This window comes from Cervus elaphus, chromosome 19 (assembly GCF_910594005.1).
Source record: "Cervus elaphus chromosome 19, mCerEla1.1, whole genome shotgun sequence".
NCBI classification, from domain to species: Eukaryota; Metazoa; Chordata; class Mammalia; order Artiodactyla; family Cervidae; genus Cervus; species Cervus elaphus.
In genome coordinates this window covers 73,390,168-73,413,489 of record NC_057833.1, presented here as the reverse complement: position 1 = coordinate 73,413,489, position 23,322 = coordinate 73,390,168, and the positions used below count along the sequence as shown (strand labels likewise).

Sequence of the window (23,322 nt, the reverse complement as noted above, 5' to 3'; positions counted from 1 at the left end):
ATGCCTACTGTGTGCTGGCCTGGGGTCTGAGGGTCGCTGGGGAGGCTGCACCACCAGGCGGAGGCCGGGGACAGGATCACAGTCAGCTGGGATTTGGAGATCCCATGGAGCAGGGGTTGTTGAGGGAAACTGCCTGCGGGAGGAGGTGGGTGGTGGGCCTCTGGGAACGTTCTGGAACAGGGAGGGGTGATCACTGGGATAGAAGCTGCGGGACGGGGTGGTGGAGATGAGTGGGGCAGGGAAACTGAGGTGACCAGGAGTGTCCCCAGCCCTGGACGGGGGAGGGCATGGCGGGGGACACGGTGTGCAGAAAGAGAACAGGGCCAAGTGTCACAGGCAGAGGTGGGGACCGTCGATGCCAGCTCACAGGCCAGCTGAGGCCCTCGGGCATGGTGCCATGGTCAGTCAGGTGCTCTTTGTGGGGGACGTCTGCGGTGGGGCTGGTTTCTGCTCCCAGAGGCCCCTTTCCTCTCCAGCCCACCCCAAGGTAGCCGCCGCCCACCCTGGAGCCCCTGAGAGGCGGGGTTTGCAGTGGACAGCCCCAGTGTGTGACGCAGAGTCACCCAGCCTGGTCAAGGGGCCCTTGGGCTCTAGGGTCTGGTCTGGGCCTCCTCCCTGGTCCTGTCCAGGGGAGCTGCCTGGGCTCCAAGAACCCTGGGCCAGGGCAGCTGTGGGTGGAACTGGCACACAGCCCCTGCAGAGCCCTTGCCTGCTGCCCTGGCTGGGGTCTCCAGCCGCTGGCAGTGGGCTGAGCTGACCCCTGTCTACCCAGGAACCCCATGGGCCGCACGGGACTGCGTGGCCGCGGGGACCTCAGCTGCTTCGGCCCCAATCACACGCTGCAGCCTGTGATCACCCGGTGAGTAGCCCCCGATGAGCACAGTGTCGCCCAGCGCGCCACCCAGTGGTGGGGCAAGGGATGAATGTGGGTGCTGCCAGGAGAGCCCAAACCCTTCTTCCCTGCAGGCTGACTCACTTCCCTGTGGGTCCTCTCCTTCAGAGGCCCCCTGGGGAGGACTTTGTCACTATGCAAAGATCCATGCCAATTCACCCTTCACTTCCAGAGTGACAGAGGGGAAGGGCTGGGTCCAGGGCGTGAGCTTCTTTAAGGCTTTTGGTAGAAAAATACTGTCCAACAAGGCTGACCCGTTCTGGTTGGACTGGAGGTTACAGGAGCAGATGGTTCCTCTCCCCTGGAGCAGGTGCTGGTGGCCTAGCAGGTGGCCTCCCAGGCGGGGGCAGGGGCAGGCTGACCCTTCCCCCTGCATCCTCCTGCAGCTGGAGGCGGAGCCTGGATGGTGCCATCTGCAGGAAGAGCGTCAAGAAGATGCTGGAGGTGCTGGTGGTGAAGCGTGGCCCCTCTGAGCACTGGATGCTACCTGGGGTGAGCCCCCCGCTGTCCCCGGCCCCGCGCTCTTTTGCCTTCTCTGCCACCGACAGGTCACCAGCCACCAGCAGTCGCTGCCCTGGACAGCTTGGATGCTGTCCCCATTCTGAAAGACAAAGGCTGGTCCTTGCCTTAGAAGGAGTGCTCTCTCCTAGCTCTTCGTTTGGTGGTTGTGAAGATGGGTTCAGGTGCTCTTCGGAGTGTAAGCGCCGACTGAGCACCTGCTGGGTCCAGGCACCAGGCTCAGGGCTGGGGCTGCCCCTGCAGAGCTCAGGGTTGGGGTGGGGCATCTTGGGCATGCACCTACCCTGGCCTTGGCGCCTAAGCTGAGCCCCGAGGGCAGGACGGTGTTGCTGGGGGCACGGTGGGGCATACACGTGTCCTCAGCTCGGGGCAGCAGCTATTTGCAGGACTGACGGGCTCATGGCAACATAACTGGGGTGTGTTCTGCTGGGCCTGTCCCGTCCAAGCGGTCCAACCACTCGGATTCTGACCTGTCCATCTGCCTTCTGCTCTCCCAAACCCTGTTGTTACTCTAGGGTCAGAATAGACAGGTCCAGGCAGGAGGACCATGCACCCGCAGGCCCCAGGCCAGTGTCCCAGTACAGCTCTCCCCTCCCCGAGCCTGCCCCTGGAGTCCATAATCTACCCCAGCTCAGCAGGAATTCACTGGGTTTTCCCGGCATCCACCCGGGAGGGCAGCAAGTTAATGCGTGTGCATGGGGCAGACTCCCTGAGGGTCTTTAGACCCCAGCCAGGATTCCAGGCTCTAGGCAGTCCGGCTTCTGCAGCCAAGACCCCTGTGCCCTCCAGGTGAGGGAGGGGGCTCTGAGCCCAGGCTGGGCCATCTCCTCCAGAGGATTCTCCAGCACCCTTCAACCTCCTTCTCCAGCACTTCAGTCTTTCTTGACAATGGGCATCTTCCTGGGTAATGTCAATGGGCAGCTGTTCCCTGAGGGACAGCTGAAGATCCCGCCACCTCAGGCAGTGCGGGGCAGGGCGTCTCCCAGGCCGGAGCAGTAGATGTGATGTGGGCTGAGAGGTGCCGTGGATGGGTGGAGAGGGGAGTGCAGGTGCAGGCCCGTGTCCAGGGCAGGGTGCGTCAGGAGTGGCCAGGAGCCCAGCGCACTGGATCAGAGGCTGGAGGTGGGGTGGGGATGCACACAGATGAGACACAGCCCTCTGGCTGGTGGCCAGGTGGCAGAGGTCAGGGCGCTGGCTCCCCCACAGTGCCCGGTACCCCTCAAAGGCTGTGACACCCTGGCCTCCTGGGCTGACATGGACAGTGGGCTCTGGGCAATGTCACTCTGGCCCTAAGGCGGCTGCTGCCAGAGGCTCATCCGCCTGAGGCTCCAGGGGCCTGGCCCGCTGCCCATGCCGAGTGGGTGGCCAGAGGACGCAGGTCCCAAACCACCCTGCCCACCTGCCCCCGCCTCCCTCTCTGCTCAGGGCTCCCGGGAGCCAGGAGAGGTGCTGCCCCGGAAGCTAAAGCAGGTCCTGCGAAGAGAGTTCTGGTCTTCCTTTGAGAGCTTGCTGACTCAGGGCACGGAGGTGAGGTGGCTCTTCGCTTTGCTCCCGTCTGTGCGTCTGGGCCCTGGGGTGTGTGTTTGTGCCGGCTGCTGGGCAGGCTGCAGGAGCTGGGTGGGGAGCCTGCCCCACTGCCCACAGCTCCTGGAGGGAGAACTGGGACCATGTGACCTGGCTCTGGGCCCCTCGCCTTCCTTCCCTGTCTGGGCTTTCTCCTCCCGAGGTCAAGGACGGCCTACAGCCTCTGTTGCCCTTGGGTCAGGGCAGGCCTGGTGGCCAGCTCACATTCACTCTTGCCCTGAGCACAGCTGTGCACAAAGACAGAACTTGCTTTTTCAGTGAATTTCCAAAGGCCATAGTTTTAGGTCTATATTTCCAAATCCACCTTGCTCTTTTTCACAACCACGTAGCATTCTGCGCCATGATTTATTTAAGCAGTCCTCCAAGTGAGTGTCTGAGTCATTGGTTCTGCCTCTGTTGCATCTCAGGATGAAGTAGGCAATTGCTGATATTTACGGCTTGACCTACAAACCCAGCAGTTCCGTGTGGTTTGTCTGCTGCAGCCCCTGAGGGAGCATCACCGTCTCTCTTTTCTTTACTTAGAAAAAAATAATTGAACTTTATTTGTTGAGGTTAAATCTAAGCAACATATAATGAGCCATTCTGAAGTGAGCAGTTCAGTAGCCTTTGGTGCATGGACAGCCTGGTGTGGTCCCTGCCTCTGTCTAGTTCAAGAATGTGCTGTCACCCCCAAAAGGGAGCCCGTACCCTTGAGCAGTCACCCCCTTCACCACCCCCTCCAGTCCCTGGCACCCACGAGGCTGCCTTCTGTCTCCGTGGATTTGCCTGTTCTGGACATTTATTGTCGGTGGAATCATTTAGCGTGAGGCCTTTGATATCTGGCTTCTTTTACTTAGTCTGAAGTTCCACCCATCCTTTTTAATCCTTCCAAGGGCAATCGAGGCAGGTCTGGATGCCAGGATGCCAGGCCAAAGAGCAAGAGGGTGACGAGCGAGGCTGTGAGCCCCTATGATGGGTCAGTCGAGTTGAAGGCCATGCTGGGGGCAGGAGGACGAGGCGGGGAGAGGCCAGGTGGGGCTCAGGCATGGTGGACAGCCGTGCTCACAGTGGCCCAGGCCCAGAGAAGGCTTGGGGCCCTCCCTTTGGGAGAAAGCCAGGGGATCAGGGGTCCATCACACCTGTGCTGCCTCCCAGGTGTACAAAGGATACGTGGATGACCCCAGGAACACGGACAATGCCTGGATCGAGACGGTGGCTGTGAGCATCCACTTCCAAGACCAGAGCGATATGGAGCTCAAGAGGCTGAACTCTGTATGTGGCCTGGGTTTCAGGCTTGGAGGAACGGGGGCTGGGGACATCGGTGCTCCGGAGGGGCCCTGGGGCCTTCAGGGAGGAGTCTCAGGGGTTCCCCGGCCTGGGGCCAGAGCTGGCCAGGACCAGAGAAGGGGGCTGTGGAGCTTGAGTTGTACCAGAGGGTCCGTGGGGGCAGCCGGGAGAGGCCAGAGGGCAGCAGCAGGTGGGTGGGGCAGAGGAGGACCCTGGGGCCTCCAGGCTTGTGCCCAGGTGAGGCTGGTTCATGCACCCTTGTGGGGATATCGTCCTGTGTACTTTGACCCCCCTACAGACCCCGAATCCAGAACTGGGCCAGGAAGTCCCAGGGAACAAAACCCATGCCTTGTCTGCAGGACAGAAAACCCCAGAATAAGGCTATTACCCCCCCCCCCAACCCTTTCAAGGTTTCTGGGGCTTCACAGGCATTTTCTGATTTGTGCCTGAAGGGGATGATCTTGGCACCGTTCAGTAGAAGTACAAAGGGAGCGGTCGCTAGCCAGTCTGTAGCAGGGCTGGGAGCCAGGTCTTGGGGTCTCCACTGTCCTTCTGCCATCTATGGGCTCGGGGTGTGGGGGTGAGGGCAGGGCCGCTCGGGGGGGACTCAGGACTCACCTCTGTTTCCACAGCATCTGTACTCCTGTGACGAGGGGATGGCCATTCGCTGGCAGGTGGTGGATGAGCGCATTCCCCTGTATGACAACCACAAGGCCATCCTCCAGAAAGTGGCTGCCTGGTTCGAGGCCTACTACTGACCAGAAACCCAGCCTGGCTGGCTCTGTGGGGGCCGGCGGGGTTGGTCCGTCTACGGCCCACTGGGAGTGTCTGCCCCTCATGGCCAGCTCATGAACTGGAGGCATTGGGGTGCTCTGGGAGGAGGGCTGAGCAGGGCACAGGCAGGCTCTGGCCATGAGGCAGGGCCTCAGGGTCAAGGTGGCCACTGGGACTCCGCCAGCCAACACTGCCTCTCCTGAGCCTGCTGGTGGCCTGTGGACGCCCTCCTGGCCACATCCTCTGAGCAGCACGTCCACCCCAGCAGTGCATCTGCCCCAGGCCAGTGCTCCCCGGAGAGTCAGCACTCCCTGTGGCCTCCTCCTCAGGCCCACGGCCCCGAGAGCGCCTCCACTGTGCCCTGACTCAGACCCTCACCTGGCCTGGGGCAGCCTGGGACCCCAGTTCCCATGACCGTCAGGGTTGAGTCCCGTGGTGGGGCAGGAGGGCAAGCTCCCACCTCCTCCTGAGTTGCGGAGGTCTCTGCCTGTGTGCTGTCCCGGGTCCAGGTGGGGAGGACGCAGAAGCACTGTGGGTAGGACCTCTCCTGCACATGGTGGTCCCTCCCACCTCCTCCAGGGAGGAGTGGGTGGTGGGTATGGACTGAGGGGCCACCCAGTTTAGTATCAGCAACTCACAGACCGTCAGCAGCCTTGGGATGTTGTGCAAACCCCGCACCAAACCTGCCCTCCCCACCAGTGTCACTGGTCTCTTGTTTGTCCCTCAGATGGAGTTGCAGACATGAGCAGTGGTGGGGGTTGTGTCTGAGTCACAGGACTTCTTCCAGCCACAGCCAAACTTCCCGGGGCCCAAGGGGGTCTCCTGTGGACACCCTGCAGCCCCCTAGTCCAAATTCATGACTGCTCCTCCAATCAGCAACCTTCCCAACATACACACACACACACACACCCCTTCCCTCTTCCTCATTTTCCTAGATCCCAGCTCTAGCCTCCAACCTGGGGCTCAGCCGCTCATGCTTTCCTCTGCCCCCACCCTGCAGGTGCTCAGGCACTGTGGGGTCCTTGGTTTTTTTGTTTTCTTTTTTCATCTAGAATTACAGATCCAGCCAAACTAGCGCTTAAGTGGCAGCACCAAATAAAGACATTTAAAACGCATAAAGAAAGTTACTCGCTCAGTCGTGTCCGGCTCTCTGTGACCCCATGGACTGTAACTCACTCCTCCTCTATCCATGGAATTCTCCAGGCAAGAATACGAGAATGGGTGGCCATGCCCTTCTCCAGGGGTCTGCCCCCTCCCAGGGATCAAACCTGGGTCTCTCGCATTGCAGGTAGATTCTTTACTGTCTGAAACGTGCTTCTCATGCATCCTTTCCGAAAGAACTTATCAAAGAAGAATTACAGAAAAGCTTGGGCTTCTTAGTTAGCTTGGGCTGTGTAACAAAGGACCACAGCCAGACCACTCACTTTCCTGCAGTCCTTGAGGCTGGGAGTGGCGGTCAGGTGTGGGTAGGGTGGTTCCTGCTAAAGCTTCTGCTTCTCTTGTTCCTGGCCGCCTCATTCCACGTCCTCATGTGATCTTTCCTCGGAGTGTGCAGGGAAGGAGGGGTCTCTAGTTCTCCTCTTAGAGGGGCACTGATTCCGCCATGTCTGGGCCCTACTGTATGACCTCAATTAACCTTAGTTCCTTAGAGGTCTTTGCTCCAAATACAGCCACATGGGATTGGGGCTTCAACATAGGGATTTGGGGAAGGGATACAAACAGGTTCAAGCACAAACAGGACACAAACATCTGGCTTCCCTGGTGTCTCAGTGGTAAAGAATCTGCCTGCAATGCAGGAGACGTGGGTTCGATTCCTGGGTCAGGAAAATCCCCTGGAGAAGGAAATGCCAACTCACTCCGGTATTCTTACCTGGGAAATCCCATGGGCGGAGGAGCCTGGTGGGCTGTAGTCCATGGGGTCACAAAAGAGTCGAATGTGAGTTTAGTAACTAAACAACAACACAGAACATTTGGTCCATCACACACACGTAACCAAAAGTGGGGTCCAGTTTCTCACTGCTCAAAAGACAATAAAGAGGCCAGGTTGGTGGAAAGGAAAGTTTGTTTTATTTTGGATGCCAGCAACAGGGGTAGGGGAAGGGTGGACACCTGTCCAAAAGCTGACTTCCCCCACTTTACTAACAATCAGTGGGCAAGAATGTTCATGGACAGAGGGAGGGACTCCACACAGAAACAGCACAGTCAGCTCTGACTGTCATCTGGTGATTGGTCCTCAGTGGTCTGAGCAGCGTCACCCTGATTGTCTCAAGTTCATTAATCTTCAGTTCCAGGGTCGGCTTGTTCCCATTTCCTTGAGGCCAGTTCTTGGAATTGTGGCAGCTTATGTCATAGCTACACTCTGGTCATTATGCATCAATAGTTAACTTCTGCACCTGGTAAGGGCTTCAGTATCTACAGGACAGCTCACAGGAGATGGCTCAGAATATTCTCTATAGCACTGGAGGAAGAACTAAAGGTCCTTGACTCAGCTTCCTGACTATTATTGTTTTGTCCCATTTGACTGTTTTCCTCTGCTTTTGTATTTTTTCACTTCTCTGATTAAACTTGTTCTTGGCTAAAGTTTCTCTACAGAAAAAAGGCAGGCAGAGAACATGAGAGGGAAGGACCTGTTTCACACATAGACTGAGCTCTGCGGAAGCAAAGAAACTACTAAATGTAGGGCTAAGTTTTACCACTGTTGAGGCATAAGGTAAAAAGAATATTTAATGATAGTTCTTATAGAAATCCCAGCTTGTGTCCCTGGGAGCTGGCAGAGGAATGAACGCAGCCAATACAAGTAGAGATAAGGTCTCCTCTTGTCACAAGGAAGAAATAGATGCTGACCGTCACAGTGCTGGGGGAAGAATGCAGGCAGTGAGACCTGCAAATGTATATCACAGCCCAGGTAACCTCCAGAGGATGGAGAGAGAGGAATAACATCAAACCACCAGAGGAACCAAGCGGAAACCTAGTCAAAGGAAGAGAAAATAGCAGTGGAAGATGGTTCACATGGAATAAGATGGCAGAAAATAATCAAAACATATTAGCAATTATGACACACACAAAGTGTGAGTCTCATATTGGGATAAAAGATAACAACAAATTTCTCTTCTTTTCTGTATATTTTCCTCTATCACCCCAAAGAGACATGTTTTAGCTGACAATAGTAGGGAGGGAGTCAGCCTACCAAACACTCTCCAAAGAAAAGGTGTGGATGCAGGTCCAGCAGAGGACAGAACTTAAGGTTTGAGTTTGTCCTTTTAAGAAAAAAGGGGGAATTTGAGTGGGAAAAGGTACAAATCCATTAAGAAGGTAGCAGTTTTGTGAACTGCTATCCATCTTCCCAGGTGACTCAGTGGTAAAGACCCCACCTGCCAACCTAGGAGACGTGGGATCAATCCCTGGGTCAGGAAAATCCCCTGGAGTAGGAAATGGCAACCCACTCCAGGATTCTTACCTGGGAAATCCCATGGACAGAGGAGCCTGGCAGGCTACAGTCCATGGGGTCATAAGAGTCAAGACTCAACTAAACACAAACTTCCATCTAGCATCATATCTTTTAAAATATGAAATGCAAAATTGATAGAAATTCCAGGAGAAATGGGCAAACTCACAGTAATGTTTAAGATTTTTCTTTTAGAAATCAAGGAATCAAGGCGCAAACAAAAAATAGGGCAAAATTTGAATAACGCAATCAACAGGATTGAGGTCATTCTGTGCAGTGTTTGTGAGCGTGTTTACCTAAATATTGTGAAAGTGTTAGTTGCTCAGTCATGTCTGACTCTTTGTGACCACGTGGACTGTAGCTTGCCAGGCTCCTCTGTCCATGGAATTCTCCAGGCAAGGATACTGGAGTGGATAGCCATTCCCTTCTCCAGGGGATCTTCCTGACCTACAGAGTGAACCCAGGTGTCCTACATTGCAGGCAGATTCTTTACTGTCTGAGTCACCAGGAAAGCCCCTTACCTACCTATTACCTACCTTACCTACATGTGCGTATTTATACATAAATACGTGTTATATGTTATACATGTACATTATGTCTCATTTCCACATATATTTGTTTATATTTAAATTGTGTGCAATATATTTTTTAGGTACAATCTGTATAATACATATTTGTATAATAAAGGATGTATAACATGCACATCTATGTACGCATGTTCTATGGTGTGTGTGTGATTGTGTACCCACCCCAATAACAAGGTCCAGAGGTGACACGTGGTTCTCAGACATGGACTATTCACAGCAGTGAGCGTACGTCACACCACCAAGGAGGTCTCAGCAGCTTCCCAAGGCAGCTTGGTCACTGTGGTCACACTCCACCCACAGCACCGGAGGCAGCCATGCACCGGAAGAGGACAGGAAATACCTCAGTGGGTCCAGGTGTCTGCCTGGGACGTGAGTGACCGGTCCCCTGACCAGCTGGGAGGGAACCCAAGTGGTATCCAGGGCAGGACACTGGTCCCCGCCCCCGCATTCAGCCCTCCCTGGATGGGGGGCTTCTGTCCTCACTCTGGATCCTCTAGTTTCCTGGGCAAGAGGACCAATGGGGAGCGACCGTGTCTCCAGGGGCAGAGCAGTTGCTGGCCCTGGGTTTCTGGTTAGCACTAGGTCCAGGGCCACCCCACTGCCTAGGATTCAGAGCAAGAGAGACCTGCGGGCTGGGTGCTGCTTATGGAATGCCCAGGGTGGGGGGACTATGCATGCTTCCACGCGCTCTACCTCTGCCCGAGACCTGCACTGGGGCAGCTAGAACAAGACAATGAGAGGGTCCAAGTCACAGCCTCAGGGATGTGGCTGGAAGTCTCAGAAAGAAACAGTTAAGACCTTAAATGCACTTATTTGAAAATCAAGAGTGAAAGTAAATTATCTGAGTTTATGACTCAAAAAGCTCAAAAAATAGCTACGGAATCAACAGAGGCTCAGAGGCTCAGACAGGGGCTCAGACAGGGACTAAATCAGATGTAACCAAAGAGGGAAAAATTAAGAATTGGCATGGTGAATTTATTCAAAACTCGATTCTTGAAGAAGAGCAACAAAATTAACAAAACTTGGACAACAGGAAGAGTGAGAGACCAGGGGAGGGGGTGTGTGTACTGGTGCGGGGCAGGGGAGGCTGCTGTGGAATTCCCAGGTCTACTGGATAGGCTGTCGGTGGGGTTGTTGCTCAGGCCCAGAAATCCAGGAATTCCCAGAGATCCAGGAATCTGGGGGGATTAGGAGGAACTGAGAATGGCCCAAGCTGCTGAGGATAGTTTTACCACTGGCAGTCCATCCATGGAGGCTCTTTGCGAGCTCAGGCCCTGCCTGTGTGGTTCTGGGCAGCGGGTTCTGCCAGGGGTCCTGGGTCTTCTCTCTTTGAGGGGTTCCAGCCCCTGCCCATGAGCAGGCTGCAGTCAGCAGTGCCCTGCAAGTCAAGGGTTCTGGCTGAGGGTTCCCCCAGCTGGGCAAGGGCAGGAACTGGGACCAGCAGGGGGCAGTGTGGAGGCTGGGGGCAGTGTGAAGGCTGGGGTTGCTGAGGGTGGAGCTGGGCACAGCGGATGGGGAGGTGGGAGAGCAAGGCAGCAGCACACATTAGGCCAGCCGGCCACACCCCAGAAGGGCCTGTCCCAGGCTGCTCTGGGGCCCCTACCTGGGGAGGCGGCGTCTCCTTGGGAGACGTCCCTACCTTGGGATGTTTGTTCATCCCACCACTGTGGCTGCAGCCCCTCCTGGTTCATCCCCAGGGAGACACTCAGCCCTCGCTAGCAAAACAACCTGCCTGATGGGGAAGCAATTAACCAGTGGGAGCCTCCTGTTTTATCCCTTGAGTCAGGAGGCCTGGATTCTGGGTGGATAAATGGGTGAGATAATCGACCTGGAGCCCAATTACAGTTATGAGGGAGGCTACAGTGAGTGGGCGGACCATGTGGCCAGGATGGCATTGGAAGGCTGCTGGTGTTTCTGAGAGCAGACTTGTGGTCTAGAGTGGTCAGTGAGCCAGGCTTTCACAGGGCCCTGTGGCCTGGGCCTGGGCCTGGCCAGCTGCCATCACCTCCTGCAGGGACTCCGATGTCATCAACAAGTGAGGCCACAGCCCATGAGGACCAGGAGGACAGCATCATGCCCTAAATGGGTCCACGCACCCATCCATCCATTGCTGTATTCACCACCCACACGTGTGATCACCTGTGAACACACACATAGCCAGCACATCCCTGCTTTCTTTTACTGAGGAATTACATGCCCTCAGTTACCTGCACACATCTGAAGCCTAGCAGCTTGGAGGGTTTTTCACTGATGCTGACAACCAGCACCCAGATCATGACACAGAACACCCAGGCCCAGAAGTCCCCTCGAGCCCCTTCCCCTCCTCACCTCTGCCACCTAGGCGTGTTACCTATTCTGGCACTTTCCATAAACAGAAGTCACAGAGGGAACTCTGAGTGTTTGTCCCCTCCCCTGACATAATAATGTCAAGATGTATCCACACCCACACTGTAGTTTTGGGTGGTAATCACATTGATTTGTTTAACTTAAATATTTAAAATATTCCATAATTTGGGGGCTCCCCTCTTCAATTTACTATATAATAAAAACATTGCAGGAGTTTCATGGCTCATCTTACTTTAATCTCCTAAAAGACACTTGAAAGTAAGATTTGAGGGGTTCCTACACATGTAGACATCCACTACATGGCCACTACACATCCAGGGGAGAGCATGACCTCAGGGCTCCCACCCTACTCAGGAGGTAGGGTGAGCTGACATGACCCTTGGGGACTGTGATGAGAAATGATAGTCGATACCAAACCCTAAAGCGACCAGCAACACAGCAGAGTCCCAGCTAAGAGTTAACTACACAGAGAAAATGGGCTCAAAAATTACTCAGTCCAAAAGAAGGTAGGAAAAGAGGGAAAAAAGAACAGAGCCGAGGGACAAATGGGGCAGAAATGGGACAGACAGGAGCTTATCACTCCGAGGATGTGGGTGGCCAGAGCCAGGATGTCACCTACACCACCAGACTTACTGTGACCCCATTTCCCACTGTGCCTAGGTCTATTCCAGGACCCCACATCCCATTCAGTTGCTATTTTTCCTTAGTCTTTTCCAGTTTGTAACAGTGGCTCAGTCTTTTTTCATCTTTTCTCATCTTTCCATTTTGGAAGTGTACTGATCAGTCACTTTGTAAAATGCCTTTCAATTAGGGTGTGTCTGATGCGTTGTTATGACCAACCTAAATAGCATATTAAAAAGCAGAAACATTACTTTGCCAACAAAGGTCTGTCTGGTCAAGGCTATGGTTTTTCCAGTGGTCATGTATGGATGTGAGAGTTGGACTGTGAAGAAAGCTGAGCGCCGAAAAATTGATGCTTTTGAACTGTGGTGTTGGAGAAGACTGTTGAGAGTCCCTTGGACTGCAAGGAGATCCAACCAGTCCATCCTAAAGGAGATCAGTCCTGGGTGTTCATTGGAAGGACTGATGCTGAAGCTGAAACTCCAATACTTTGGCCACCTCATGCAAAGAGTTGACTCGTTGGAAAAGACCCTGATGCTGGGAGGGAATGGGGGCAGGAGGAGAAGGGGACGACAGAGGATGAGATGGTTGGATGGCATCACCGACTCGATGGGCATGAGTTTGAGTAAACTCCGGAAGTTTGTGATAGACATGGAGGCCTGGCGTGCTGCGATTCATGGGGTTGCAAAGAGTCGGACACGACTGAGCGACTGAACTGACTGACTGAACTGACTGATGCCTTCTTATGATTGGAAAAAGACTGTGCCTTTTTGGCAAGAAAACCACAGAAGTGATGCTGTGTCTTTCTCAGTCCATGTATCAGGAGCTACATGATGCCAGCCTGTCTTATTACTGATGATATTAACCTTGCTGTTGCTGCTAAGTTACTTCAGTCGTGTCCGACTCTGTGCAACCCCATAGGCAGCAGCCCACCAGGCTCCCCCGTCCGTGGGATTCTCCAGGCAAGAACACTGGAGTGGGTTGCCATTTCCTTCTCCAATGCATGAAAGTGAAAAGTGAAAGTGGAGTCGCTCAGTTGTGTCCAACTCTTAGCGACCCCATGGACCACAGCCTACCAGGCTCATCCATGGGATTTTCCAGGCAAGAGCACTGGAGTGGGGTGCCATTGCCTTCTCCGGATATTAACCTTAGTCACATACATAAGGTAGTTTCTGGTGTGTTTCTTCACTGTAAATCTACTATTTCTTCCTTCGCAGTTCATAAATATATTGAGGATGATACTTTGATTCTATGGAAACCTTAAGGAAACTAAATATAAAGACATAGGAGGGAGGAAGGATAAATTGGGAGATTAGGATAAAATAGATGACTCTGCAGATATACACTATAATATATAAAATAGATAACTAATAAGAACCTGCTGTACAACACAGGTTGTTGTTCAGTAGCTCAGTCATGTCCAACTCTTTGTTACCCCATGGACTGCAGCATGCCAGGCTTCCCTGTCCTTCACCATCTTCTGGGGCTTGCTCCGGATCCATTGAGTCAGTGATGCAATCCAAACTTCTCATCCTCTGTCGTCCCCTCAGCGCATTTAGTTACCTATTCTATCCTAATCTCCCAATTTAATCAGCACAGAGAACTCTACTCAATTCTTTGCAATGGCCTATATGAGAAAAGAATTCTTTAAAAAAAAGACATAAGTATATGTATAACTGATTCACTTCGCTGTATACTTGAAACCAACACAGCATTGTAAATCAACTACACACCAATAAAAATTTTTTAAAAAGATACAGGAAGTTAAAAACAAAAAGAGTGGAGGAAGGTAACTCATCTTTTGATGTTCATCCATCAAAAAAGAGAGTTGGAGTGGCTACTAATGTCAGAAAAGTAGAATTCAGGGCAAAGAATCTGGCGATAAGGAGGCTCTTTTCATAATGGTAAAGCGGTCAATTAATCAAGAGGACATACTGATCTGAATAAAACAAAAACGTGATAGGACTTCAAGCAGTAACAGACAGATCTCAGGAGCCTCAGTCCACCTCTCTCAATTATTAAGTAGCAATTGGATGGAAAATAAGTAATCACTAGTAATGGAAGGAAGCTTCCTTATACTGATAAGGACAGCTACAAAACTCTACAGTCAACATTATTCCTAATGGTGAAAGATTGAATGTTCCCCCCTAGGGTCCAGAGGAACAAGATATCTGCTCTCACTCCTCCTTTTCATTATTGAACTAGGGCTCTAGCCAGTGCAATTAGGCATGAAAATGAAGTAAAAGACATTCAGACTGGGAAGAAAAGTATAATACTCTTTTTACTTATAGATAACACAATTGTGTTAATGTATGTAGAAAATCTTAAGGTGTCTACTAAAAAGGTGTCTACTAATTAGTTCTAGTAACTAATAAGTGAGTTTAGCAAAATCCAGACCAGTATGCAAATGCCAATTTTATTTCCATATATTAGCTTTTAACAAAGACACACTGAACTTAAAATACTATTTACAGTAACATTGAAAAATTAGATAAATCTGACAAAAGATGTATGAAACCAAAAACTATAAAACACATATGAAAGAAATAAAAGAAGCTCTAAATGAGAAGATATACCATGTTCATAGAATGGCATACTCAATATTGTCAAGATGTTAATTATCTTAAACTGATCTGTAGATTCAATGCAATCCCAAACAAAATCCCACTAGACTCTTTTGGTAGAATTTGTCAAGCTGATTCTAAAACTCATGAGGCAAAGCAAAGGGTCCTGGATGACCAAAAGAACTTTATGAAAGAACAAAGTTAGAAGATTTATATTACTTGACTTCCAGAAATACTGTAAAGCTTCAGTAATGAAGACAGCTTGGAACATATGCATACAAATAGACAAATAGACCAACTGAACATAGAAAGTACACAATAGACTCATACAAATACAGACCTCTGATTTTCAATAGAGATGCAGAGATAATTCAGTAGAAAAAGGATCATTAAAAAAAAAAAACCAGTCCTGGAAAACTAAACATCCATTTGCACAAAAAATAAACTTCAAATGGTATCTCACACCATACACCAAATGCAAAATGTAAGTGCACTATATAAGGTTTGTTACTTATGACACCAGAAGGATGAGCCATAAAAATGAAAACATTGATACATTGAACTTCATCAGAATTAAAAATTTCTCTTTGAAAAACTTTTAACAAAATGAAAAGATAATCCACAGAATCAGAGGAATATATACAAATCACATGTCTGGTAAAGGAATTGTATCCAGAATATGTAAGGAATTCTCAAAACTCAACAATAAGAAAACAACTCAATTAAAAGAGGGTAAAAGATTTGAACAAAACACTTCCTTAAAGAAGATAGACAGCAAACAAGCAGATAAAGACATTCAAGTTCTGAAATACAAATTAAGTGAAATTAATGAAGTGAAATACAAATTAAAACCACAATGAATTGTACTCCTACATACTTATTAGAATCTCTAAAATTAAAAACAGTGACCATACCAAGTGCTGGTGCTGCTTTGGAGCATATACAGAACAGGAATGTAAAACTGTACAATCACTTTGGCAGTTTCTTAGAAGTTAAACATAAGCCACCATAAGAGCCAGCCAATCCACCCCTAGATATTTATCTGAGAAATCAAGAGTATTTGTCCAAACAAAGATTGTACACAATGTTCATATCAGCTCTGGTTGTAACAGCAGACAACTGGAAACAACCCAGATCTCCACAAGCAGGTGAGTAGATATACAAACTGTGGAACATTCATGCAATGACTCATTACTCAGCACTAAAAGGAATAACCATTGATAAACGCACCAGCACCTGGTGAACCCAAATTAATCACTCTGAGTGAAAGAAGCAAGACAAAACGTATATATCTATGATTCCATTTATATAAATTACAGGAAATGCAAACTGATCTAGCAACAGAGTGGATCTGTGCTTGCCTGGCGATGGGCATCAGAAGGGATGGATTGAAAAGGTGAAACTTTGGAGTATTTTGTGGTGTTGGTTTCACGGGTGTATACAAACGTCAAAACGTAACAAATTTGAATATGTGGTTGATCGTATATTTACACTACAATCAAGCTGTCATTATAAAAAAAAAAAAAAACCCTAAGAATGGCTCAGATAGAGTTTAAAAGCCTCGACCACCATATTCCCTACGCTCCTCGGAATGCCCATGTAAGGGCCCTCAGACGCTGGGTGGAGAGGTGAAAGTGAGGATATGGGGGGTGGGCAGGAAGAGACCCAGGAGGACGGAGACCTAACTCCATTAACGCTTTGGCTGCCGTTGGAACCAGACCTGCGAGGGAGGCTCAGCAGGGTCTTCGCACTGACCCAAGGGTCTCCACCCTCCCTGCTGGCTCCTCCACCCCCCATCACCTTATCCCTTTCATCGCCTTCATGGCCCCCATCCTGGGGGCCAGGGGCAGGGTTGGACTTGGGCAGGGGCGGGGCTCTCGCGCCCCCACGGCCCCGCCCACATCCCAAGAGACACACTCCCGTCTAAAATCCTGCTCCCAGGTCCGCTCCACGCCTTCCCACAGGCTACGCCCCCAGGCCCCGCCCCGTGCAGCCTCTACGGCCCCTCCCAAGGCTCCGCCCCTCGTCTTTACGACTCGCGTTGTCCAGGCCGCGTCCTGCACACAGGCTCCGCCCATTCCCCGCCCCTAAGTCTCAGGCCCTTCGTCGTCCAAGCCACGCCCCTTACCACAGCTCCGCCTCCAGACCCCTCCCAGGACCGCCCCGCCCCGCCTCTCGCCCGCAGGCACCGCCCCACGAGCTCAGGCCGAGCCGCGTGTCTCCCGAGCGGCCGCGGACGTGGGCTCAGGCCTCGGGGTAGCGGCCGCGCTCGGGCGTGGCGCCGGGTCGGTCTCCGAGCGGCAGGGATCCTCAAGCACAGCAGTCTCCTGTCGCGGCCGCGCAGGTAAAGCCCCCGCCCTACCCCAGAGCGTGGACACCCTGCCCCCGTCCATCCCCCTCCCTGGAGTCCCGGGGCTCCCTAGGGTCTGGGGCCCGGGGGTCTCTAGGTCCGATATCCGGGGTCCCCGAGGCCGGAGTCCCGCCTGCCCAGGCCCCGCTCGGCCCCGCCACTCCACGCCCAACGCGGGCCGCGCGCCCAGGGCTTGGCTTTTCTCTTTTCTCATTTTCTCTTTTTCAAACATAATTGAAATAAAAGGCGCCCATGCGGGTGGTTGTTCCTAATAGGACCGACAGAGAAGAGCTTTAATATTAATAATTGTCAAAGGGATTGTAACGATTAGCAAAGAGCTGAGCTTCTGACAGCAGCCTAGCCCCAGGGCGATGAGACTGCCCGCCTGGTTCTCAGGCGCGGCCAACCATCACCCCTACATTCCAGTTTCTTAAGAAAACCCTGCAGCCCCAGTCTTCCTGCTTTCCAGCTTTGAGCTGCTAGAAAGGGGTGGACTCCCATTACCCGGTGCTGTCCAAGCCATTGACCCCCTAGGGTGTGTGGTGGGTGTGTCCAGGGCAGGGTGGAGGCAGTAAATCACAGAGACCCCCACTGGTCAAGAGTGTCTGGAAGTCAGAGTGTTCCTGCAGGTCCCCAGCCGGATCACAGCCAGCAATGCTGATCGCTCCTCTCTTTTAGAACCAAAAGAGGACACCTGGCATGTGAGGGAGGAGAGTTTACATCTGCGCGATGGTCCTTGCACAGCGACGACCAGGCCGTGGGGCAGCGTGTAGCCCGCAGCCCTGAGCGACAGCAGCATCCTGTCTGTCCCCAGATGGTCAGTATGGGCCCAACAGGCAGACAAAGCCCCTCCTCCCTGCCAGTCCCTGCAGGAGGGCCCTGTCTGCTCCTGCTCTTCTGCCTGAGGCTGGGTGCCTCCTGCCCACAAAACTGCCAGTGCCCTGACCACGCGGGGGCGGTGGCTGTCCACTGCAGCGCGAGGGGCCTGCAGGAGGTCCCCAAGGACATCCCTGCGGACACTGTGCTCCTGAAGCTTGATGCCAACAAGATTGCCCGCATCCCCAATGGGGCCTTCCAGCACCTGTACCAGCTGAGAGAGCTGGACCTGTCGCAGAACGCCATCGAGACCATCGGCCCTGCCGCCTTCTCAGGCCTGGCCGGGGGCCTGCGGCTGCTGGACCTATCTCACAACCGCCTCCGGAGGATCCCCAAGGACGCGCTGGGCAAGCTCAGTGCCAAGATCCGCCTGGCGCACAACCCGCTGCACTGCGAGTGCGCCCTGCAAGAGGCCCTGTGGGAGCTGAAGCTGGACCCCGACTCCGTGGACGAGATCGCCTGCCACACCTCGGTGCAGGAGGAGTACGTGGGCAAGCCGCTGATCCAGGCCCTCGACTCTGGCGTCAGCTTCTGTAGCGTCCACCACAAGACCACCGATGTGGCCATGCTGGTCACCATGTTCGGCTGGTTCGCCATGGTGATCACCTACGTTGTGTACTACGTGCGACAGAACCAGGAGGATGCCAGGAGGCACCTAGAGTACCTCAAGTCCCTGCCCAGCACCCCCGTGTCCAAGGACCCCACCAGCCCTGCGCCCTAGTGCCCACCCTCCTCCCACCGCTGCCGTGGCAGATGGGACCGGCTCTGCCACTGGTGTCCCTCAGGGAGGTGGTGACGTGGCTGATTCTGCCCCGTGCTCCACTCCCACAGAGCATTTTCCTTCAGGTCCAGCAGTTTGTCCATCTGACCCACTGATGGATGGGGAAACAGGCTCAGAGAAACGGGAAGTCTCGGGCAGGAAGCAGTCCATTCAGGACGTAAAGCCAGGCCGTCCATCCCTGATGTGTTCCTTTCACTCTGGGAGCCTGTCCCACGGGGCGCCCATAGGGTGGACAAGCATTCAGGGATGAAAGAGTGCCTGCCCGTGAGTGAGGCTCCCCAAGGAGGTGGGGCGCAGCTCATCAGTTGAAGTTACGGGTTGTCTACACTGTGGAGCTGCTTTACCTCTTCTTCCCCAGTATGTCCCAAACACATCTGACCACAGGCTCCCTGCAGAGCCAAGTGGTAGAGACCAGGTTTTTCTAGAGAGGTAAGTGGAACGTGTAACCTTTGAACAACTCTTGTTTATTCTCAGAGTGTTTGTTAAGAGTAACACGTACCAAATTTCAGTCCAGCGAGAAGGAAACAAAACAAAATAAAAAACCAAAAGAATGATTAAACCACAGAGAGAACCTGAGACAGGTCCAGCGTGGCTCATGGGAAGCCGTGTCAGCAGCCAGATAAGGGTAGCCCTGCCCGACTCCCGCCCAGCGGGCTGTGTCCCGCCAGGGAGCCCATCATCGGGGGTCGCTACGTGCCTTGCTTTTCTACTCACTGAAGCAGCTCCTTTCCAGTGGTTGAGAGCCAAAGGGAGGACCAATGTCTGATGCTTCAAGGCGGGCTGCTTCCTCTCTCCAGGAACAAGAACTCTCTCTCTCCTTCTCAGCTTTGCTGCCAGGAATCTCAGAGCAACTTTACTGCTCGGTTTTCCTATCTAATTCATGTTCAGGGTAGACCTTACCTCCACCTACATACCCCAACTCTTGTCTTTGCAGTTTTATTTTTTAACGGCCTTTTTGTATGAGTGTTTATATTTTAAACTACTTCAGATATTTTGAGGGGGAGCAAACTCGGGGTACACTGCTCGTGGATCTGAGGTATAAAGGACAGGAAGGGCAAAGGTGTATGAAGGTCTGTACTGGGAAAGCGTCACGTGGCCAGACACGGGAAGCACATTTACGCGTGGATGCAGAGACGCGGTGCCCGCAGCCGAGAGACCAGAAGTGGCAGCAGAAACCTGAAAAGCACATTTGAGCAAGGTCATGACTTTTCAGTTGTGGTGCGTTAAAGAGAAAATGACCAGCAGATGCCAACCCTTGTCCACGCCCCAGTGCCCCACCTGCCCTTGCTGGGGGCACAGCGAGCACCGTGTGAACAGGGGGCTCTGTGCTGAGTGTGGGGTGGGCGCCTCTCTGCCCACTGCCCACTAGGGTGAGGGGATGGAGGGCAGGGCTCAGACGATGCTCCGAATGACCCCAGTCCTCAGGAAATTGATGGCCTGCCCACCCTTCCAGTGACCACTAAAGCCCAGCAGCCAGCCTGGGCACCAGTCCACTTGTGGGACAGACGCTGTAGGAGTAGGTGAGTGTGGGCCGACTGACGGGGGGACACAGGCTCCGAGGGTGAATCGGGCCCCTTCCCACCTCCATCCTAGGGTGCACACAGCGGGGAGGGGTCCTGCCACACAAGGAGCTCATCCCACAGGTTTGGGGACGTGACCCTGGGTCCCTGGGTCGGGGAAGAGAGGGAATTGAGGCCTGGATGGTGGTGGGGACAGACGCCAGGGTCCTGCTGCCTTGGCTCAGGTCCCGCAGGGGCCAGTCAGCCTGGGCACCTACAGGGCCTTTCCTCGCTGCTCGCACCCGGAATCAGCTCAGAGCCTCATGCCCCCAGGTGCTCTTCTGGGGACACACGGGGCACATGCAGGGCTTTCCCCTCATCCTTTGCTGCTGCCCAGTGCCCTGCCAGCTTTCCCCCAGGTGTGGGCCTGCTGGCTCTTGTCCACACAGCTGGGAAGAGGAAGTGGGCCCAGGACCCCAGAGCACCCAAGAAGGGTCCTCTCCCTCTTGTCCTGAGCCCAGCGGCAGGGGGCTACCAGGCCCTCCTGGCCTTTCTGGGCTCCTCAGCCCTCGTGCAGTCTCCTGGCAGAGGGTACCTCCCTCCCAAGACCACCAGGATCCCACTCCCAGGAGCAGAAACTCCTTCCTGCTCACTGGAGCCCCCGTCAGCCCTGGGCTCTCCTGGGAACCCAGCCCTCCCTTCGCCTCTTGCCCCCTTGTTTCTCTGTCCTTCCTTCCCCTCCTTAAGGGACTGCTGAAGATGACACCCAGCATCTCTTGCTGCCATGTGTGAGCCTGGACACCCCACCACCTTCATGGGCCCTTGGACTGACCTCCCAGCCCCACCTCAGCACCCTGAGCGTACATCTGCCTGTCTCCTAGTTCTGCAGAGGCCAGGGTCCAGCCAGCCCAGTCGAGGGGACCGGTGTTGACAGTGGTGGGGATGTGGCAATGGGGATGCCTCAGTCGGGTGGTAGGGAGGCAGCAGCCTTTGGGGTGTGGGTGGACCCCAGCTCTCATCACAGTCAGTCCAGAAAAAGCCATCTGCATACAACCCTGCTCAGCCCTGTCCACCGAGCCCCTCCTGCCTTGGGAGGTGGCTCTTCACAGGTTCTAGGGGTCAGGGGGTGATGATTTTGGGGGAGTTTATGGGGCTGAGGGGTGGCATGAGCAGACTGGCTTGACAGCCACCTCAGCTGGGCCTGTCTTCCTTCTCACAGGAGTTGGGGTCTCGATTCTGGGAGGCCTAAGGGCAGAGGGAAGGGGAGGGGCAGCCCCCCAGGAGCCCGGCCCCCTTGCCCACCACTCTGGGCTGGGGTGGGACTTCGTGCTGGCTTGGTCCCTGGCCTCAGCATGGACGGTCCCCTTGGAAACCAGAGCCCCACCCTTGACCTTGACGCTGACCCTAGGCAGGGATCCTCACACTTGCAGCCTCCTGACAAGCCCTGACAGTCCTCTTTGGACTTTGGGACCCCAGGCTCTCTCGGGTGGTCCAGCAGTGGGGGATGAGCAGATGTACCATGAGCCCCCAGCAGAGCCACTGGGACACAGGCTGTCCCTGGCATGGAGCCACCTTCCTGGGACCTCCGGTGGGCACAGCAGCAATGGTGGGCACAGGCCGGGCACTCCCAGGGCATCGTCCCGGAGCAGCACTGTGTACCTGCCCTGCTGGCCAAGTGCCTGCCCAGCACTCCCTGGGCTCCCTTGCAGCGGGTTCTCCAGGATCCTGGCCTGAGTTCTGGAGAGCAGGCCCAGCGGACCATGGAGGAGGTGGAATGGTCTGGACTCTTGGCCGGAGCCTGCGGTGGTTACCTGGAAGCTTGGCCCCAAACCCAATCCTACTGTCCTCCCCATTGTCTTTGAACCTTCAATAAACCTCTGAGCTCATGTCAGCTGGAGTGGACTCTGTTGTTGCGGCTCGGTGACCCCACCAGGTCTGACCCACCCTCACGCCGACCTCGCCAAGTCGTGGAGCCGCCAGCCCCACGAGCCGAGGACTGGAAGATCCAGGTCGGGATGGGGTGTGGTGGATGCTGGGCCTGCCTGGAGGGCTGGACCGGCTTATGATGGCCAGTTGTCAGGCTTTAGGAATTTTGTGAGCCAGCTGACATCATGATGGAGGCTTGAGGTTGCCTACAGGAGAGTCTATCTCAAGGCCCTTGACAGCAGCTACAATCAGGATCCTCCCTCCTGCCCAGGGAGGCAGTTAGCACCACTTCTGGGCTCCCTTGGGAGCACCATGGGCCCCCAGCAAGCAGGTTCTACTTTCATATCATCCCTGCTTCAGGATGGTTCTGAGGGAACAGTGGCCCCTAAAGACATCCAGGCCCTGGTCCTGGGAGCCTGCGAAGATCGGGGATGGGCAGCAGCAAGGACTGCGGGGGCTGCAGGTGCCCAGGAAGCTGGGAGAGGCTGGGACGGGGTGTTCTCTGGAGCCTCTGGGAGGAAGCGGCCCCATATAACTTGGTTTAGCCCAGGAAGATCCATGTCAGCCTCTGACCTCCAGAATTTTGAGAAAACAAATTCATGCTGTTTAGGCTGCTGAATGTGGGTCCTTTGTTACAGCAGCTTCAGGGGGCTGAAACAGTCTCCCCAGTTTGAGAGCGGCCAGCGTGCCCAGAGCAGATGGCTAGCCTCGCCCTGTGGCCACCCTGCTCATCCTCACTGAGCCCTGGTCCTTGGGGTCAGTGCATGCTCCCTGCCTCGGCCAAGTGACCAGGAGTGGCCTCGGGAACTCACCTCACATGTCAGCCAGAAGACACCCTCCAGATGAAGGGCTGAAGTGTAGGGGCTGCAGCGGGACGGGAAGTCAGAGTCTGCCAGCCTCCATGCCCCCCTCCACACACCACACACGTGCACACCGTGCACCTACACTGTGCAAGCGTGCACACACACTCCCGAACACACGCTGGGGAGGGAGGGGAGGACTTGTCAGCCCCTAAGCTGGGGCCCTGGGGGCAGATGTGGGGGCTTCCGGAGTGCAGGCTGGGGTAGGGGTGGGGTCAGGAGGAGGAGGCCGTGTCAGGAGGGAAGGCTCTTCAGGGGGCAGCAGCTTGGACCCAGCTTGGAGGAAGGGCCTATGGGTGGGCGCCCAGTCCAGAGTGCATGAAAGTAGGCTGGGTTTGGGGGGGCTGTACATGGGAGGCCCACTACAGAGGACGTGCTGACCGACAGGATGAGGTCCGGTCTCAGCAGTGGCCAAGCCACACAGCCTTGTAG

The 23,322-nt window shown here is 54.1% G+C and overlaps 2 protein-coding genes across 5 annotated transcripts in view; both read left to right on the top strand.

Annotated features, from left to right (window-relative positions):
- Positions 1-7,085, top strand: part of TRPM2 (transient receptor potential cation channel subfamily M member 2) — a 50,143-nt gene extending 43,058 nt beyond the window's left edge. For all 3 annotated transcript variants that reach the window (XM_043875032.1, XM_043875034.1, XM_043875033.1), the window contains exons 29-33: positions 773-859; positions 1,279-1,384; positions 2,837-2,938; positions 4,130-4,246; positions 4,894-7,085. In XM_043875032.1, the coding sequence (XP_043730967.1) occupies positions 773-859; positions 1,279-1,384; positions 2,837-2,938; positions 4,130-4,246; positions 4,894-5,019 (538 nt within the window). In that variant the 3' untranslated portion in view covers positions 5,020-7,085. The remainder of the gene's footprint in view (positions 1-772; positions 860-1,278; positions 1,385-2,836; positions 2,939-4,129; positions 4,247-4,893) is intronic.
- A 9,688-nt stretch (positions 7,086-16,773) lies between these two features.
- Positions 16,774-21,995, top strand: LRRC3 (leucine rich repeat containing 3). Of its 2 annotated transcripts, XR_006335348.1 has the most exons (3): positions 16,774-16,942; positions 17,627-19,034; positions 20,059-21,995. XR_006335348.1 is itself a non-coding variant. In XM_043874893.1 (2 exons), the coding sequence occupies exon 2, from the start codon at positions 17,763-17,765 to the stop codon at positions 18,543-18,545; it is 783 nt and encodes a 260-aa protein (XP_043730828.1). In that variant the 5' UTR covers positions 16,774-16,942; positions 17,627-17,762; the 3' UTR covers positions 18,546-21,995. The 2 variants fall into 2 exon arrangements, 1 of the variants encoding a protein (XP_043730828.1); XM_043874893.1 differs by having other exon boundaries at positions 17,627-21,995.
- The last annotated feature ends 1,327 nt before the right edge of the window (positions 21,996-23,322 follow it).

Coding starts and splice junctions, on each gene's coding strand:
- LRRC3 (XM_043874893.1), top strand. CDS start 17,763: ATGGTCAGTATGGGCCCAACAGGCAGACAAAGCCCCTCCTCCCTGCCA.